Raw genomic sequence first — 20,454 nt, 5'->3', positions numbered from 1 at the left:
TTATTTAGCTTTGCACAGATGTCCACAGGAGATGTTAACCACAGTCTGTCATTTATCCACACCTCGCTGTTTCCTCTCCCATGGTTACCATACAGCTTTCAGTATGGTAGCGACCCCACCCCTTGCCACTGCCCTTAGATCCCAAGAGAGAGTGCTGTACAGCCCTGTTGAATTCTACTGATGGTCCGGATAGAACCAGACAGGGGCATCTCAGCCCCTAGGAGCACTGCCTGGCTTTGCAAGTAGCCTGCATGTGCCCTCCCTCTGTCCCAGGCGCTGTCACACGGACACCAGGTTGGCAGCACACCAGAATTTCATCCTAATGTTGCCAGGGTGGTAACAGCAAGTCAGTAAGTGGCAGCCAAGGTTGTCCAGGGGATCATGATCCTGGCTCTGTGCTGAACCTGTCCTAAACCCCACTGCAGGGAAAGAAGAAATGTGTCACAAGCGAAAGTCACGCAAGTCGCCCTGTGCAGACTCCGCAAAGGGAGGACTGGGGCGGCCAGGGACAGGCGCCTCCCCTGTGGAATCTAGTGGAGCAGACAGGGACTCTGCCTGGGGTTATCTGCTCCCTTCTGCCTCTGATTCTGTCAGAATTTCACAGGCTTCTTGAGGTCTATGAAAAAACCCCAGAGGCCCGTGAGACTGGATGGGAAGATGTGCGTGTGTGCGTGTGTGTGCACGTGTGTGCGTGCATGTGTGCATGCGTGTGCATACGCATGCGTGTGTCTGCACATGTATGCATGAGTGTGCATGTGTGTATATGTGTGTGTACGCATGCGTGTGTCTGCGCATGCATGCATGTGTGTGTGCATGTGTGCGTGTGTGTGTGTGTGTGTGCATTTTAGAAACCTCAGCTGAAACCTAGCATTTCCTTCAGTTCCCATTGTCGGTGACAAAGGGCTGTTGGATGGACAGATCCTGCAGCGTTGTGGCCGGTAAGGTATTCCACAGATAGCTTCACGGCACAGTGCAGTTCTCAGACCCTCAAAGGCACCCTATCCGCTGAGAGTCCGAAACGACAGCCGAAGTGGACCTGCCATCCTGTCCTCTTAGCTGTGCACGGGAGAGCTCGGTTTTCCCTGTGGAATGCGCTGGGAACTACTTTTGCGCATTTGAAGTAGTACTGATTTCCTTTGGGATGTTTAATTTTCTTCTCCTCCCCTCACCTCTTTGCCCCCCACCATGGGTTTCTGTTTTAGGGCAGGATCTCACTGTGTAACCCACGCTAACCTTAAAACTCTCCATTCTCCTCCCGTAGCCCTCAATTGCGGGGACTACAGACACATGCCACCCATGAATTTTCTCTTATGTGGTTGAAATGTGACTCTGTCCAACTTAGAAGATGTGTCAATGTTGACAGATTAAAAAAAAATCACACACACACACACACATGTCTTGGGGTACTCATTATGGACCAAGCGCCCCATCTGTGTGACTCCTGAAATTAGAAGGTGTGTATCTGTAACAGCTGCTGGAAACTCTTGCTTCCTGCAGCCTCTCGGGCTGTGAGTGCTGGGGCTCAAATCTCCGCTAATTCCTTTTCTTTTCCTTCCCCTTACATTTTCCCTTGATTTGTCAGACAACAGTGCCGTGTGCCACCACTGCTGGCTTCTGCTGCCCTCTGGTGGTCACAATGAGACCCATTCCCAAGGGCAAGCTGGAAAGGCTGTTGCAGGCTGCTCACTCCATAGGAGGACAGAAAGGACAGCCGATCCACATCGGCGACCCAGGTCAGTGTCCACCCAAGCTGTGATTCCAGTGTGGGCCTAAGAAGCATCTAGTAGCTCATGCTTTTCTTAGGGGAGTCTCAGGGGTGAGAGCCTGGGGCAAGGCCCAGAGGTCCATGCCAGGAGACCTCTGGTTTAAGACGGCACCACCTTGCCAGGCCAATGAGCTTCATCTTGAGGATTTGTGATGCACACAAAACGTGAGCTTCACATGATCCCTGCATCATGTCGCAGGGGACACTTTGTTTCAAGTTGTCCTCTGATCTCACATGCATGCCATGGCACGCGTGTTGCTCACATGAACATATCACACACACGGAGACATACACACACATACCTAAAATAATATTAATAAATAAAACTCAAGCTTACATTTGAACTGAAAGCCATGAGTATTAACTTATCCTGAGAGTAGATAAACAGATCCAAGCTCAAAAGTCTGGATGCTTTTCAGGCTTCTTTGAGCTCCCAGAGGGCCGGAGGGGAGCTTGGGGTTGGCCTGGGTGAGAGCCAGGGTCTGTGTACTTGACCTTGCCCAGCTCTGTAACCAACAGAATCGATCCTCTCAGCACGACTGGCCTTCCTCACCTAGAACAGCCTCGGGACCACCCAGGGGACACCTACTGACTTGTCTTACGAATGTGGGTAAACTGGGCCTGACCCCTCCGTCTTTACTGTCTTCGTCAGCACCGTGGGCAGCATGTCAGTGACTGCTAGCCAGGCTAGGGCGGCTGGTAGCGATAACAGAGGTTACAGCTGTGTAACTTAATCAGTCTGTATCAAGATGACACACAATGCTTGCTTTGTTAGGAATCTGTGCTACAAGACCAGTACTGAGCTATAGACTCCCTCCAGAAACCACATCCGGCAGTTGGCGAGGGCAGGCCTGACTGTCCCAGTCAACATGAGCCCTAAGTTACAGAACATCTTTATCTGTTAAAACTTCAGCCACTAACCATTATGATCTCCTCCTCTTCCTCCTGTCCCTCCTCTCCTTCCTGGTTTTCTATCTAAGACAATGCTACAACTAGCGTTTCTTTGGGAGAAACATCCATGGGGAACTCAGTGCATCCATGTGGTACCCACCAGAGGAATCCTGTTTTCTTTCTCCACCTGCAGAACTTTTGGGAATCAAGGAACTTTCCAAGCCTGACTATGGGAATTACGTGGAGTGTGGGCCCGAGGACGTCCCAGTGTTCTGGCCTTCACAGCTGACCAGCCTGGAAGCAGTCATCAGTTGCAGTATGTTGGGGTACAAGGGTACAACTGCCTTGATCTCAGATGGAAACTGGTGGGTCTGGAGATCTTGAAAGCACAGGTTTACAGATTAATAACTTAAACTCAGAAAACACAGGCCTACAGTGGGGGATGTAGCTCAGTGTTAGAGCCCTTTCCCCGCATGCCTAAGGTCCTGAGTTTGACCCCGCCTCCAGCACCAGCAAACAAACACGAACATAGGCCAAGTGTCTCTCCCACTCTCTCCGCTTAATCCCAGGGCTGAGTCGCTTCACCATAGATGCTGGTCTTTAGCGCAAAAACCTTCTGATTAAATACTTCTCCGTCTGCTGAAGTTTCACAGCTTGATCTAATGGAAGAACCGATCTTCAGCTTGACCTTTTGAGACTGGTAGAGCCTTGAAAGCAAAAGGATGAAGTCAAGAAACACAGCTGAATTTTACAACGAAGCCGGTTTCCAGTATCTGCTGAGGACCAGTCCCTACACCCCTCAATACTGAAATCTAGCTTCTCCCAGAAGAAGGCAGTGTTAGCCATTTCCCACCCTCCTGGGCACTCCAGGAGGGATTCCAAATGCAGTAGAAATGCCAATAGATGTTCTGTTATAGTTTTAAAGGGTTACTTATGTTATGTGTGTGAATGTTTCGCCTGCACGTATGTATGTGCAGCGAACGGAGGCTAGGAGAGGGTATCAGATCCCCTGGAACTGAAGTTCCAGGTGGTTGTGAACTGCCATGTAGCTGCTGGGAACCGTAACCAAGTCCTCTGCAAGAGCAGCAAATACTTTTAACTGCTGAGCCATCTCTCTGTGTCCATTATCCTGTGTTTTTAAGAGTAAATGACAAGAAAATAAACCTATTTCTCTTCACCCCAGGCACAAATAATCTTCTTTTGAATATTTTCAACCAATAGTTGGATGGATATTAAGAACTAAAAGAAATTATCATCAGCACCTCCAGCCCTGTAGCACACAAAAGGACTGAACTAGAATTACAATGAACAGACGGAAGAGGGCGCCCCCTGGCGGCCAGAAACAGGAATGTTATGGAAATACTGATACCAGCCTGTTGTCAGACACTGGAAAATTCTGGTCAGGTCAGCCATTCCACTATGAAGAGTCAAGCTTAATGTTGTTTTGTTTTAAACTATCAGAATATCTTACTGATGTGGTGACAAGACATAGCACGATCCACGGGTTCTACTGTTATTTAAAAGTTCATGCACCAAGTTCTTACCATATGCCAGCCATGCAATGCTGTGTCCTCGGGGAGCTAGTGGTCCTTTCTAGGTATGGGATAGGAAAGGGGGACAGGTATGCACATTTCCATACACAGGCAGTATCTTAGTTAGGGTTTTTATTGCTATGGAGAGACACCATGACCACAGCAACTCTTATAAAGGGAAACCTTTAATTGGGTGACTTGCAGTTCAGAGGTTCAGTCTGTTATCACCATGGTGGACATGGCAGCATGCAGGCAGACACGGTGCTGGAAGAGGAGCTGACAGTCCTGAATTTTGTGCAGGCAACAGGAAGTGGTCTGAGACACTGGGTGTGGCTTGAGCATAGATGAGACCACAAAGCCCGCCTCCACAGCGACACACTTCCTCCAACAAGGCCACCCCTCCTAATAGCACCACTGCCTTTGGGGGCCATTTCCTTTCAAACCACCGCAGACAGTAAATATACCCCAGCATAGCAGGCTTTCCTGCCATCCACCAGGGACGGTGCCTCTAAAGCAGAGGTCACAGCTGGGAACATCCCAGTACACCCTAGCCCCCTTAGATCTGATGTGTACGGGTGGGGGGTGAGAAGAGACAAGAGATGCCATTACCAGTCAGAAACAACAACGAACCATGCTCACACCTCAGCGTGTCGAGTTTTCTTAGCAATGGAGTTGCTGCTGCACAGCCTACACAACTGACAGGAGCAAAGCCTTGTGCCACAGTCTCAGCCCACTGCTCTTGTGTGTACCTGGTTTTCAGTGATCACTTTAGGTGCTGTCTAACACACCACACACACACACACACAGGTAACCATTCCTCAGAGTCGATGGTCGTGCCTTCTACAGGTCATATGCAAAGCTCATGTGTCTATTAGTAGATGCTCCTTTTGGATGCTGGCTGACTCTGGCTTTCTATTGAATCTAAGAAATGTTACAATGTCTATGAAATCTAATATATCATCCACCCATCTCACACTGATATTTATTTAACACCTACTATGTGCAAGGCATTGTGTGGGAATCCGAGGCAAAGAAACGACGGCGCCCCATCTTGAGGAGCACACAGCCGGGTGGAGGTAAAGTATTATGCCAAGAGAAAGGTGATGCCAAGGAAGGCAGCAGGGAGAAAGTCGATACACTAAGTAAGCACCTAGAAGCTAGGCACAAGGGCTAAGAGATGGCTCAGTGCCTGTCTCACTGATGCAAACCGTTACTGAGGCTCACTCAGTTCCCAGCACCTTGCTGAGTCCTGAGGCCGAGCAGACAAGGCATGGCCGTTGTTTTATAACGTAACGGATGTGTGCAGGAAGGGCGGAGTCACACCTGACACTTGAACGCACCGCCATGCTGCAGTCACTGCTGAGGATGATGCTAGTGTATGCTTAGGGCCGTCATCTAGCAGGGGAGGGCTGTGTTGCTGCTTTAAGAGAAATAGAAATGCCATGAGAAAACAGACTCTCCATACACAGAGGGGTCCCAGTTTAACATCTAATACAAGGTAAAGTGAGAGGCTTCACGCACTGATCTCAGTCTGTGCCTGCTGATATTCACAGCTATGATGGACAGAATCTCCGAGAGCCCCTGCTCCAGCTGTGGCAGCATCTCGCTTTTCCACCGTATCCACCTCCACTTTCCTACAAAGTGGAGGCAATTGTTCACATAGAACTTGCTCTAGCCATAAGTCAGCTCCTTCCGATGCTGGTGCCAGCATATGCGGAGCAAATCCTGTTGACAGAGTTGGGGCTGGGGCCATCTTCCCCAGCCACTGTGGATGGCGCTTGGTGGGGTGACGTCACAGCCCCACCTGTTGTGTGTTTCAGAGGCTCCCCTGGCTTTCACCAGCACTCCAGGGTGCACGGTGAAGATCCTGACGGACACTGTGTCCCCAGCCAATTGTCCGACTCCTGAGGAGGTTCCAGAAGTCCACGCCATTTCCAAAGACCCTTTGCATTACAGCATAGTGTCAGCCACTGCGGTTCAAAAGATCAGAGGGCTGGAGTCCACGATCGCCATAGACCCAGGTAAGAACAAAGTGTTCAAGGCTGGGGAGACAGCCCCATGGGGAAAGTGGCTGCTGCTCAAACAGGAGGGCCTGAGTTCAGAACCTGAGAACCCATGTGAAAATTCCAGGATGGTAATACATATCTGTAATCCCAGTACAGAGTGTGTATGGGTGTGTGTGCACACGTGCATGTGAGTGTGTGTGTGTGTGTGTGTGTGTGTGTGTGTGTGTGTGCTGGAGGTTGAAGAAACAGGCAGATCCCTGGCACTCCTGGCCACCCAGGCTAGCCAAATCAATGAGCTCCAGATTCAGTGAAAAGCTTGTCTCAAAAAATAAGGAGTGAGTGATTAAGAAAGAGACTCAGCAATTGACCTCTGGCACACACGTACCTATGTGCACATCTACGTATACCACACACACAAAATATATATAATGAATAAATAGATAAATAATTAAAACATTTACACCCAGTGACTGAAGCCTTCCATGAAAAAGGCAAACTGTCCAAGCCTTCCACAGTATAGTTCCTTAAAATGCTGACACTGGCCTACAAGGTGGCTCAGCTGGTTAAGGCTCTCGCAGTCAAGACTGACAAGCTGAGGACCCACATACTGGAAGGCGAGAACATTTCCACAAGATGCCCCCTGACCTCCATATGCACAGCATGACGTGTGTGAGCACACTTGCGTGCATGCACACACACACATAAATTTTTAAACTTAATCAAAGAGGTTTTAAAAGCTTATACCATGTATGATTCCCCAAAAGACCAGAAGAATAGTCACCAAGACACTGAGACTATCACAGTTCTATTGCTATGAAGAGACATCATAACTAAAACAACACTTATAAAAGAAAGCATTTAACTGGGGGCTCACTTACAGTTTCAGAGGCCTAGTCCAGTATCACCATGGTGGGGAGCATGGCTGCAGACATGGCAGGTGTGGTGTTGGAGAAGTAGTTGGAAGGAGGGGGCTGACACGGGCTCTGAAACCTCAAAACCCACCTCCAGGGCCACACCTCCTCTATCAAGACCACACCTCTAATCCTTCTAATCCTTTCAAACAGTTCCACTCCCTATGCGGAAGCATTCAAATACAAGAGCCTACAGGGGCTGTTCTTATTCAAACGACCACAGGGTCTGTAGGGAGGGACTTTATGAGGGACTTTTGTTGTCTTTATGGCTGTGCATTTTCAAATTCCAATACTAAGCAAGGGAGTGAGTTTATATGCATGTCTTAAACACTGGGCAAGGGAGTGAGTTTATATGCATGTCTTAAACACTGGGCAAGGGAGTGAGTTTATATGCATGTCTTAAACACTGGGCATCAGGGCTGGGGGCATAAGATTGCCTTCTTCTTCTTCTTCTTCTTCTTCTTCTTCTTCTTCTTCTTCTTCTTCTTCTCTTCTTCTTCTTCTTCTTCTTCTGCTTCTGCTTCTGCTTCTGCTTCTTCTTCTGCCTCTTCCTCTTCTTCTTCCTCTTCTTCTTCCTCCTCCTCCTTCTTCTTCTCGTTTTTTGGTTTTCTCAAGACAGGGTTTCTCTGTGTAGCTTTGGTGCTTGCCCTGGAACTATCTCTTGTAGACCAAGCTGGCCGCGAACTCACAGAGGTCCTCCTTTCTCTGCCTCCCAAGTGGTGGGATTAAAGGTCTAAGATTGCTTTTCATTTGGGGATCCCAGTGGCGGGGCCAGGCAGCTAAGCTACAGCCTTGTGCAGTGGGACTGTATACTGTATTCTGTATCTCAGGGAAATAACTGCCCTTCTTCAGCTTGTAAATCACTAGCTTTCTTTCTTTTTTGTTTGTTTTGTGTTTTTTTGTTGTTGTTGTTGTTTTGGTTTTTCGAGACAGGGTTTCTCTGTGGTTTTGGAGCCTGTCCTGGAACTAGCTCTTGTAGACCAGGCTGGTCTCGAACTCACGAAGATCCGCCTGCCTCTGCCTCCCGAGTGCTGGGATTAAAGGCGTGCGCCACCTGTTTTTGTTTTTGTTTCAAGATGATTTTCTTTGTGTAACAGCCAAACCCAGTTGTCCTGGAACTTACTTCCAGGCCAACCTTTAACTCACAGAGCTTCGCCTGCCTCTGTCTCCTGAATGCTGGGATTACAGTCATGCACCACCTGAAAAGCTGCCAGCTTTCTAAGCATGGGAGCCTGCTGACAGGAGGTCTAGAGAGAACTGGTTGAAAACTTTTCTCCTCTGGATGGGTCTGCATCTGGGAGATGAAGTTCTAATCCCAGGTAGCCAGCAGAGGGCGCTGTGTCACTGACTGTTACGCATAGTACAGTTAGTCCAACGGCCTGCCCTCACAAGACAATTGCTGCCTCAGTTTCCTCATCAGTGTAACAAGACTACAGACATTACACCCCCCTGCCAGCGTTGCGCTAAATAGCAAACATTAGTTGTGCTATAGTTACCTCTGGGCATCAGCAAACACATGTTCCATCTTAGTAAATGTTCTAGTGTCTCTAAGAGACAGGTTTTTTAATTATTATTATTAATATGAACTTCAGTTAGTAAAAGAAACCAAAGCACTTAAGGTTAAGAATTACCCAGTCCACATTCACAGTAGGTGGTTGAACCCTTGTCCGCTGATTCTGTCGGCCATGATTTGTATATGCTGTGTAAATTAGAATCTGAAATATAAATTGTGTGTCATTTTTTTGCCTGGACAGTTAAGAAGTTCTCTTAGCATTCCTTAGAATATCCCATTCCTCCTGTACCTTCTCAGGAGTGGTGTTCTGAGAACTGGAGGGTAGCCACAAATATCTGGCGATGTCTAGGACTTATATGGCCTCTCCCAGCGTCTCACGGATTCCCATTTCCCAGTCAGATGCTGGGATCAGTAAGTGTGGACCCAGAGAGCACAGAGGGATGACCAGCATGCAGAGGAGACTCCTGGGCCAGACTCCCAGGAACCACAGAGCTGCCTCAGAAGACCGTCTAAAGAGAGCAGTGCCGCTGCCCCCCCCCCACTTACCCCCACCCCGCAGTGCTATGAAACAGACCTCCCCAGAAGTCTGACCCCTGCTGGCCAAACCGAGGACTCAAGGTAGCAGACATCTTAGAGGTGGCTGCTTCTGTCCACCAGGGCTGGAATGATGATCATTGCTGAGCTTCCTGATAAACTCTCGGACATATTTGGTATTTATTTATTTATTTTGCTTGTTTTTTTTCACTTTTTAGAGACTGTTATTTACATATAAATACATAGTAAGTTCATCATATACACCTACCACAAAACCACCACTAAGGGCATGCTCATGGTGCACATAGAGTTCTATATGTTCTTGCCTGAACAATTAAAAGGAGTGTTTTGGGCTAGTGAGATGGCTCGGTGGCTAAGACACTTGCTAGCAAGCTGACGACTGAATTTTATCCCCAGGCTCCATGTGTTAGGAAAGAATCACCTCCTGCCAGTTGTCCTCTGACCTCCACACGCAGGCTATAGCACACACATGGGCATGCACACGCGCACAGAGTCACACATGAATACATGTAGGTTTTTCTTTAAGAGTACCCCTGCACTCTCCTGGGTAGATCTTTTAATTTTTTTTCCATAATAATTTCTTCCTCCCAGGCAGTCTTACCCAAGCTGATGGCACCCCTACTTAACGCAGCGTCATAAGGGAGATGAATTATTAACTCTGAAATTAGCTCTGAGTTTAAAAGAAGGGGCTGACAGTAGATTTACTGCCACCTCCGTTCACCCATCGCATAGTAAGGGCGAGCAGAAAGGTCAGAGACAATGTCTCCCGTAGGCGCTCCTGCAGACGGGGGCAAGGCTTGAGGCGTGAGCCCCAGAGGAGGCAGATTTATGACCGTCTGATGTGCTGATTTCATCTGTGAAAAACTATCTTTAATCTGCAAGAACAATAGATGATTTCAATTCCCACTCGAATAAGCAGATGTAAGATTAACGGCGGTGTGCTGTGAGCTGGGCATTACTCACTGGGCTTATTAATAGAGCCACTAAGTCATTTTTAAGAGGACATTGACTTGCGTCTGAGGTGTCTGGAGGATATGGAGGGTGCAAGATTTATAGCGATGGTTTTTGCGCTGGTAATGAAATCATCATATATATTTAAATATGTGTGTGTGTGTGTGTGTGTGTGTGTGTGTGTGATGAACACAGCTTTCAGTTGCTCAGACGCTCCTCTCTCTCTCTCTTCAGTACCCATCATAAGCCAAGTTACACCCAGTTTTGTTTTATAAAATACTGTTATTCTTCTCTATCTTGTTATCAAGATTTCATGCTCACCATAGGACCATCAGAAAATACATGAAAATAGCCTCAGCCTGCTAAATACAGGGGTCACTAATTCAATATTGGAGCTTGACCCAGTCTCAAAAATCTAATTAAGTAATAAAATGAAGTTATAGAAAGAAAATTTATGAAAGCAAAGAATCAATAAAAATGACCAGAATCCTGGAGCCCAAGGAGATGGCTCAGTTGGTTAAGTGCCTGTCATGTCCCCAGAGGGAGGAGCTGGGTTTAGTCCCAAGCTCGTACAGGAAGTAGGGACAGCAGAGCAGTGTGTGCCCGGAATGCCAAAGCTTAGGAGGCAGACAGGTAGATCCTGGAGGCTCACTGGCCAGTCAGCCTAGGCAAATCAGTGAACTCCGGGTTCAGTGAGAGGCCCTGCCTCAAAGAAAGGAAGGAAGGAAAAGGAAAAGAAAAGAAAAGAAAGGAAGGGGGGAGGAAGAAAGAAATTAAATGGAATGGAATAAGCAATCAAAGAAGACACGTGATATCAATCTTGGGTCTCCATATGCACATGCATACACACACACACATACATGCACAAGAACACATACAAATGCACACACACTTTTTGAAATACCAGAATCCATCACAACCAATAAATTATTCATAGGCTTGTATTTGCCACTAAAGTCACTCCCTTTGGTCCCAGATCTATGCATGCAGGACTATATGTAATGGAACCTTACCATGATAAGCTTTTTAATAAACTGTAATGACTTTCCATATCATGAAATGATCTCTCTAACACCTACATACTGTCTGTCTGTCTGAGACTAGTCTCTCTGTCTTGCTCAGGCTAGCCTTGCACTCTCGGCACTCCACCTGCCTCAGGCTGGGATCACAGGAAAGAGTCAGCACAGCCAGTTCCCGACATCCTTTTTAATGTTTGCATAACATTCCATTGTGTGAGAGTACCGCCATTTGACTAGCAGACCACAAACAAGGCCATAGTAGGCGCCCTTCTCACTAAATTTCACACATGCCTGTGACTATTTTTTTAGGGATGCCGGAGACAGATGAGAGAATTGTAAAACATTGAAGAAAAAAATCACCTTCCAGGCTCCAGCTTCCAGATCCCCCCCCCAACAACCCAGTAGTCGGGAGTTTCTGCCTCACAGACTCCCTCCATCTTGTTACCCGCCTCATTTTTCATGTAGGAAAACCCAGATACAGGACCAAGGACCCATAGCTCTCATGTGCCAGGTCCTGCATTTGAGTTGTTCCTGTCTCAGTTTGGAATGGTACCTCCATATGGGGGGTCCAAACCCAGCATACTAGCATCCCTAATTCTCTCTGTGAAGCTCAGCGCCTCTCCACATCCCTCTGGCCTGTTCTGAGGTAGCCCAGCTGGGGTGGAAGTTCTGAGTCACACTCTTGCCTCCATGTGGCACTTGCAGGAAAGACGTGAGGGTAGACTGAGGCATGACAGTATGGACAAGAGTCAGGAAGTGGTGTTGCTCAGCCGGGCCTGGCGCTAGCAGTTGTCCCCTGGATCTAATGGGGCTCTTCTACAGAGACAGTGGATGGCTCCCTGTTTGCTCAACTCTTCCACTAGAAGACAGTCTATATCTGTCTCTATTATAGGAGGCACAGTCCACAGAGTACAAGGAAATTGACCCCCTCGTGAGCAACCTTTCCCCCAAATGGAAACAGAAGTCAATGAACAACTGGGTAGCCTCTGGTCCTCTGGTAGGGCAGTTCTAGGCTGCATCCTCCATGGCTTCTTGGTGACTCTCAAGCAAGACAGAGTTCTGGTTGCCCTCGGGATTAACTGGCTCACTCTCGATCCTTTAATGGTTCTCTGGGTCTCATCTTCTGCTGTGTTCTCTGGTATTACTGTCTCCTGGAATACCTGCACCCCAGACCTCGTCTTGGGCTGGTGGGGAGGACTTCCCAGTGAATGTAGGCCATTTTCTTTCCTCTTTATATATTCTACTTACTAGGCTTCACTAAACTATTCTAACAAATGAACTTCAACAGGCCACACTCAAATGCCGCAGAAGGCCGTGCTATGTCCATGTAACAGCACACAGTAGGTCTTCAGGGAATTCTGGGTCAGCAGGGAGGGATTCTGCATTCCCCAGCTACTTGGGGTCCCAGCGGCTCTGCCATCATACCGGGCTGTAGCTATCAACATTTCAAATAAGAAGAGCATAGGCGTGCTTGGAGAAACATGGAAGTACAAGGCCATGCACCTACTGTCTCCTCATGCTCCCTGAGACTAAGCCAGTCTCGTGGCCACCCTAGCTAAGAGAGAGGGAAGAGGCAGGAGACCAGAGATGGAAGTGCATCCCTACGAATAGTTTAGCCTGACATAGCCCTCCATATGACTTCTGAACCCGAAACAGTCCATACTATCAGTGTTTCTACCTTAAGCACAGTAATCTAGATAGTTCTGCTTTATTTTTGTGATTTTAGGGAACCGGGGGATCAGGCACCTGCTACACAAAGATGAGCTGCTGCGGGCTGCGCTGTCACTGTCTCACGCCCGCTCCATACTAGTCACCACTGGGTTCCCCACACATGTCAACCACGAGCCCCCAGAGGAGACAGACGGCCCGCCGGGAGCCATTGCTTTAGCCGCCTTCCTTCAGGCTCTGGGGAAGGAGACCTCCATGGTGGTAGATCAGAGAGCCCTGAGCTTGCATACGAAGCTTGTTGAAGAAGCCGTTAAGCAAGGTGAGTAGTGACCTGAGTTCAAGCCATTTCCCCAAACAGGATTCTGAGAAAATCAATGTTTTGGCCTCCACCAGCCACTACCCAGCCCTAGGATGTGTCCTCGAGATTGGGCATTTTATCTCCAAGCTCAGAACAACTTTGTTAAAGCAATAGGGTCTCATTTTATAGAGAAAGACCCTGAGGTTCCTGGAAGTCCACGTGATCAACCAATCACTGTTGTCTACACGGTGGCCAGTTCCCACCACCAATCAGTGTCCTGAGGGATCAAAGCTATGTGAACCCATGCCACCCAGAACAGTGGGGGTAACCCTCAGCCTAGCAGGGACAGGATCTGGAGGCTAAGTCTCCTGTCTCCTTGGTGATGCACATATCTTAGCAAACATGAGGTGCCAATTTTTAAAGCAGTCATCTTGAAAACGCACTTTCCCCTTCTCACATCCCCTGTCCCTCCCCTCAGCATCTTGGCACTGTCTCCCAGGAAACCACCTGCATCTCAGGTCTGGGTTGCAGGGCAACCAGAACGCTGTAAGAGAAGAGGCAGGTTGTTTGGTTTGTGAAGCTGGAAGCTGAGACCAGTTACATGTGGAATCTACAATGAAATCTCTCAGGGACACCACTGTGGGGATAAGCAGGGACAAAGGAGCCAGGATTGCTCCCTGTGGCTCTCATCCAGAGGACAAGAGGAAAGGAGACATTAAGAAATACTAGACGGATCAGCAAGTGAAACCAGGAAACCAAGGGTTCAGGTGACCGACCGTGACAACTCTGCTCCAGGACTGACAGCAGGTGCCACATGACACCGTGCCGTGGCTATGTTTAACATTTATTCTGCAGAGAGAGAGAGAGAGAGAGAGAGAGGGAGGGAGGGAGGGAGGGAGAGAGAGAGAGAGAGAGAGAGAGAGAGAGAGAGAGAGAGAGAGAGAGAGAGAGAGAGCCCTGTTCCTTTCCTGAGAGCTCGGCTGGGTGGCTCTCGGGGTCTCAGGGCTGTCTGGGCTGCACGATGCCATGGGAGGTACCATTGCTTTATGGGATTCTGCAGAACTTTTGTTACATTTGGATGAAGTAAATGAAGCAACTGGACCTGTTTGTGAAAATTATTTCAGTCTGTTTTTGAGGCCTAGCAAATGATTTAGAGGGGGGAAAACAGTGTGGTCCTTTCTCCCCTCTCTTGGGCACAAGCTCAGCAAGGATTGTACCCTAGCTCAGAGGAGGGAGCCGCATCTCCTGACCCGCCTTGACAGAGGTCTTGTGTGTTCTTTCTCAGACATGTGGCTCAGTTGTCTGCCTGGGCTTCCTGGTACCCACACCCCAACACCAGTGCAGCCAGGGGAGTGAGGGGGACCTTGAGTCAGTACCCACTTTTTACTAGCTCCCAGCCAGGTAACTGACAGGTATCAAGGCCATCATGGGTCCACCCCAGCGAACTGAGTGGGTGGGCATAACTTTACAGAAACAGTACTCAGGAAGTTCATGTGGCCTAGCCAAAGTCGCATTCCTCTAAGTCCCGGGACCAGGGGCACTGCCTAGCAATCTCTGTTGGCCATCTTTCCTTCTGCTTGGAGATTTGCCCTGGGCCTGTGAAAAAGCCAGGATTCATCCCCAAACTGCTGGGAGATAGATAAATGAAAATTTCAAATTTCAAATGAATTTCACTGGGGGGGGGGATACATGTATGTCTTCCACATAATCTACAATAATGTGTTTTATTTGTGTAATCGCTGACACAGTTTCTGCACAGCTTATCCGAGGGAAGAAAAGAAAGCCACCAGCCCAGGAAAGTGTCATATTTTTTTAAGAATCAGTTTCACTCTGTTGATACAAGTTCACCACTGCCGTACAAGTACAGATCCCAAGTCTCTGGGCCTCTGCTTCAGTTGGTATTGGTCCCCTCTGAAGGAGTGCTTAGGTGGAGAGGGAACTTATAAGATCTGGGGGTATGGATTTAATGGCTGGTTTTAATGTCTCCTTGTCACCTGACAAAGGAGTCTCAGTTGAGGAATTATCTAGATCAAGTTGGCCTGTGGATTAGTATTGCCAGCTGAACTAACCCTTTCTTTACTAAATTGCCTTGGGTAAGAGTGTTTTAGCTCAGTAACAGAAATTAAACTAAGACAGAACTGGAGTTGTGCTACCAGCACACACACACACATACACACACACACACATACACACACACACACATATATATATATACATGCACACATACATACTATATCTGACATACAACCTCCTTGGTGTCACTGAGCATCAATTTTCCCCTTCAATAATATAGAAATAGTAATCACTTTATGGAAGAGGATTATGAAAATTAAATGATAGCATGCATGTAAAAATCCTGGCACTCTGTCCTGTGGGCATCTAAACGAGTACATGGGACTCTTGCTGGCAGTGGGTTGGAATAGACCTTCTGTTGACACAGCATCATGGGGCATCTTACAAACTTCACATCCCCAGGTCGGTACTGCTCCAGTTCAACCCTCCAGCCCCTGTCAACTCCGGAGTTTAGTTAGGACTAGAAGTAAACCTACTATCCTCTGAGTTCTAACAAAACGTTCTGGGAAGGACAGCACTCAATAACGGTTACGCTACTGCCCAAAGACGCTTTTCAACAGCGCGGTGCCATCCCAGCACTGACGAGGCCGCCCTTTGTGTTTATCCTCAAGGTGTTCTGACGACACCAGTCCCCATATTAACCTACCGAGGTGGATCAGTGGAAGATGCTCAGGCATTCTTGTGCAAAGATGGGGACCCTAAGTCTCCTAGGTATGTATATGGAACCCAAGATCGGGTGCGTGGGGGCGGGGGAGATCACATCCTGTCACCTCGCTGACACAGTTTCTGCACAGCTTATCCTAGGGAGGAAAAGAAAGCCACCAGCCCAGGAAGCCAGAGTTCCGATGAGCTATATTAGCCATGAAGTTGGGGCTAGCAGGGTCTGCTTAGGGCTCCACAGAGCATGTCCGGAAATAGATCCATGCCAGCAGGGGAGAGATGGAGCTCATCCCTGACAAAATAAGAAACGAAGTTAGCAGTCTCTCAACAATGGGGTCATGACAGTAGGCAAACTATTTCAACTGGGGGTAGCTAGCACTTTTAGGAAACAAAACAGAAATAGCATTGTAGAGTGATAGAAACTGCTCTTTGGAAACCCTCCCCCCAAACCGTGTGTGTGTGTGTGTGTGTGTGTGTGTGTGTGTGTGTGTGTGTGAGTGTGTGTATATGTTTTGTGGTTAAACATTTTGAAAACCCCTTTTTTGTAGTATGTTTCAGATTTTATAACTTACACAATGCTTTGTAAATCAGTACATGCGTGTAACTGAAGCAGACACTTATGAAACAATACTGACTCTCGAGACTACAGCACTCAGATGGGCTCCGTGTGCAATGCACTCTGTGCTTTCGCTTCCAGCTTGCTCTGCGGCATCTGTGGCCTTATTCATCCGTCTCTGTCTCCTAAGGAGCTCATGCTATGTGCCATTCATTTTTTCCCTCTTTGAAAGTCAGTCCTAGTTGTTAATGTCTCTGATGGGAACGAGACGTTGAAACAGCGTGAAACAGGCCTAGAGCAGCCAACACTCAGTCCCCCTCCACTGGCCACTCTGCTGGATGTGGGGCACTGGGGAATTAGCAACCCCCAGGGCACTCTGTTACCCTGACCATCAGTCTCCCGGCCTATCAGCTTCTGACACTATTGAACTGAAGAAGATCCAAGTGGCTGTTTGTTAGAAGGCTGTTGGGGTAGGACAGGAAGATGGATGAAATCCAGGGGCATAGGAAAGGGAAGCAACCCTCATTCCAGAGTCTTCCAGGGAGGAACGAAAGCAACTGATAAAGCTCAAACTGCTCCCATGTGGGACTGAAGAGATGGTTCAGTGGTTAAGGCTTTTACTGCTCTTGCAGAGAATCCAAGTTTGGTACCCAGCACCCACATGGGGCAGTTCACAGCTACCTATCACTTTATATCTGGGGGACTCTATGAGCCCTTACACTCACACACACACACACACACACACACACATGCAGACACACACACACACACACGCAGACCCAGATACACATTAATAATAATAAAGATGTAACTTTAAGTAGTTCAGAGGCCTGCAAGATGGCTCAACATGTAAAGGTGTTTGATACCAAGCCTGATGGCCTGAACTGGATCCCCGTGGTCCACATAAGGTGGAAGGAAGTTGTGTTCCGACCGCCATATCATTTGCTGTAGCACGGGTGTATCCACGCTCCATCCATACACAGTAACGGTAGTAATGTGTTTAAAAACATAGTCACGAAAGTATAGTCATCCTTACCTGCAGAGGCTATGAGAGACCTTGTCTCAAGGAAGAAACACAAAACCCAAACAAACAAAAAGGCTACGCTTTCTCAGGGTCAAGACATTTGTGAACTTGAGTTTATCCTAGCAATCCTTCCCCCCAGCTCATCCAAGCAGTGTGTCTTATAAAACTGACAGTTTTCACTTACCAAAGAAACTCAAAAAGAAATTAGTAAACAAACTCACATTTTTTACTTCACTTTTAAATGTTGCTGAATCTCTAAGCCTTGTTGTAAATTGCACCCTTTGAGTTCTATAATTTGGCCAAAACATCATATATATCATATGTATTGTCAATAAAAAACACCTGAGTATTGCTTTAGCTCTTGAGAAGCCTACATCCGTGTCTGGATGTGTACTGTCCTATATGTGTGTGTGTGATATGAGTGTATGTGGTATGTATGAGGTCTGGATGTGTGTGTGCGGTGTGGTATGTTTGTGCATGAGAGAGAGAGAGAGAGAGAGAGAGAGAGAGAGAGAGAGAGAGAGAGAGAGAGAGAATGAGGAGAGTTAATGGTGACCCTACCTAAATCTGAAATCTGCACCATCTCCTATCCCTGAATAGACTTGCTAACTTGTCTTAACTTTGACTTGTTCTGAAATTCTTTCTGGTGCAGTCAGTGTAGTAGAGGACCCAGCTTTACCCGTGTGGGGGTCCTGGGAACCCCTCAGGCTTCTGGCAGCTTCGCTGGGCTCGTCTCTCCACCAGCAGCAATGTAGTGAGTAAGTTCCACTGATGGCCCCCACTCCTGCATGAAGTAGGCTTCAGTCAGGCATAGGATTAAAGGAGCCAAGAAACCAAGGGACGTTCCCGAAGACGCACGGTTAAAGCCAGTGAAGCTGCCATTGTCCCCTTAAAGACTCACCACCATTGCTTCCGGGCAGATTTGACCACCTGGTGGCCATAGAGCGTGCGGGGAGGGCTGCTGACGGCAGTTACTACAACGCCAGAAAGATGAACATCAAGCACTTAGTTGACCCCATCGATGACCTTTTCCTTGCCGCACAAAAGATTCCTGGAATCTCATCCACTGGTGAGTGGGGGCACTAAGATTTCAACATGGACACATCTGTGCTAAGCATCTTTTTTCAACCATAGAGCGCAGGCCAGGCAAGGATGACATGCACAACTATTGCTTTTCACCCCCCAAACTGGGCTTTGTTTATTTCAGCCAGTCTAGACGCTAGTGACACCATGATTAAGAAACGCAACAGTCCCTTAGGAGAAAGGGAAGTGACACACACAGAGCATTCTCCACTTGCCCGATTCCGAAGTAATTAAACTCATGGTGAAATATTAACAACAGTGAAATCGAGGCATGCTGCATCATTTCGACCATACAGGCTGGATCTTGTCACGTGTCATCTGAAGAAGCGCTTCCCTTTTTAAGTATATTAAATGTGCGATGAGGAAACTATTACTGTTACTAATACACTGCTTGGGTTCTGAACTTTGTACTTTTCTAAGAACTTTCATAACCGTTTTTGTTTTGTTTTTTATTTTTTATTTTCTATCCTGCTCAAAAACCCATGTGGTAGGAAGGAAGTCAATGAGAAAACGAGGCTCAATGAGATTGAAATTGCCTGGCTTATTAGCATTGCCAGCAGGATTTGGGGCAAAGTGCAGCCCCCAGCCCCTACTATCAAAGAATCACCTTGCTGTTAGGACTGAGCCAGTCCCCAAAGGATGCTAGCTAGCTCTCCCTCCTCCCTCAGGAGGTCTGGGGTAATAAAAGCCTGTCGTCCTGAGCTTTCCACTCCAAACCTCTGAGTGTTTCCCAGATCCATTAGTCCCCTCTGACTTCTGAGGTTTTGAGGAGTGAATGAAACCTTCTGGGTTGACTAGAAAGTTTCTGCAAATTCCCACATTTTCCCAGAAGAGGCTGTGGGTGGGACACGCGCAGTGTGGTCGGCTGGGTTGGTTTCTCACTTCCTGTCCCTCTGGGTTGGGCAGATAAAGGACCCAAGGCCTGCAGGGAGGTGTCTCCCGCAAGAGGAAAGAGTCCAAGGGAGCAATTAGCAGGCGGAGCCTGGGAAGCTGTAAGAGCGCCCCTCCCCCACCACATATGTCCTGGCCCTCCCTGGTATCTCACTGCCCTGACATTTCCAGGGTGGGGTCACTTTTGTCATTCTATCATGCTGTTACAAAAGCAGAAACCATTCTGAGAAAAACAGCCAGGATAGAAACAGAAAATATCCTCAGGGTGTTAGTGGAAGGTGTTCAGTCACTCACCCCCTTCCTGGTCTTTTGGTTCAGTCTGATCTTCAATGCCTGAGATGGTCTAGCTCCCCATCTCCATCAGTTCACTGGAGGTGCTAGCCTCTAACATAGTGGTTCTCAACCTCCCTAATGCTGAGGCCCTTTATACAGTTCCTCATATTATGGTGACCCCCCCCAACCATAAAATTATTTTGTTGCTACTTCATAACTGTAATTTTGTTGTTGTCGTGAATCATAATGTAAATATCTGATATGCAGGATATCTGCTGTGTAACCCCTGTGAAAGGGTTGTGCAACCCCAGAGGGGTCAGTTCACAGGTTGAGATGCACAGCCCTAGCAGAATTAGTCTATGTATCCTAAGTCCTCATGGAAGAAACTCAAACACAATAATACCCAGTTCTGTCCTTGAGGCTCTGGGACACGCCCTTGCATAAAGAAGTCAAGGCCATCCTTACCCTGCTGTGCAGCGTGGGCCCCAACTCCTGCGCTAGGGCAGTCTTCACAGCTAGCTCTCCAGAGCAGCTGTGACTGGATCCCTTGCAGCTAAGCTCACTCCCAGACTGTCCAGTCTGCAGCAGTGTGCCTTCCAGCAAGGATGTTTCAGACATTGGCCAGATGTCCCCTTGGTTTTGTTTAAAATGAATCACATGCATGAGTTTCCCATTCCGTAAGCAGAAGCCTATCGGTTGCAACCCCTTTGGGGGTTGAGTGACCCTTTCACAGGTGATGCCTAAGACATGTTATGATTCATAACAGCAGCAAAATCACAGTTCTA

The 20,454-nt window shown here is 47.8% G+C and overlaps 1 protein-coding gene across 2 annotated transcripts in view; it reads left to right on the top strand.

The window, feature by feature from the left end:
* Window positions 1-20,454, top strand: part of Dglucy (D-glutamate cyclase) — a 76,675-nt gene that overhangs the window by 40,434 nt on the left and 15,787 nt on the right. For both annotated transcript variants that reach the window (XM_075948047.1, XM_075948045.1), the window contains exons 5-10: window positions 1,583-1,733; window positions 2,850-2,972; window positions 6,009-6,209; window positions 12,870-13,130; window positions 15,794-15,893; window positions 18,343-18,491. In XM_075948047.1, coding sequence (XP_075804162.1) covers window positions 1,583-1,733; window positions 2,850-2,972; window positions 6,009-6,209; window positions 12,870-13,130; window positions 15,794-15,893; window positions 18,343-18,491 — 985 coding nt within the window. The remainder of the gene's footprint in view (window positions 1-1,582; window positions 1,734-2,849; window positions 2,973-6,008; window positions 6,210-12,869; window positions 13,131-15,793; window positions 15,894-18,342; window positions 18,492-20,454) is intronic.

This window comes from Microtus pennsylvanicus, chromosome 14 (assembly GCF_037038515.1).
Source record: "Microtus pennsylvanicus isolate mMicPen1 chromosome 14, mMicPen1.hap1, whole genome shotgun sequence".
Taxonomy (NCBI): Eukaryota; Metazoa; Chordata; class Mammalia; order Rodentia; family Cricetidae; genus Microtus; species Microtus pennsylvanicus.
This window is presented reverse-complemented; position numbering and strand designations above follow the sequence as displayed.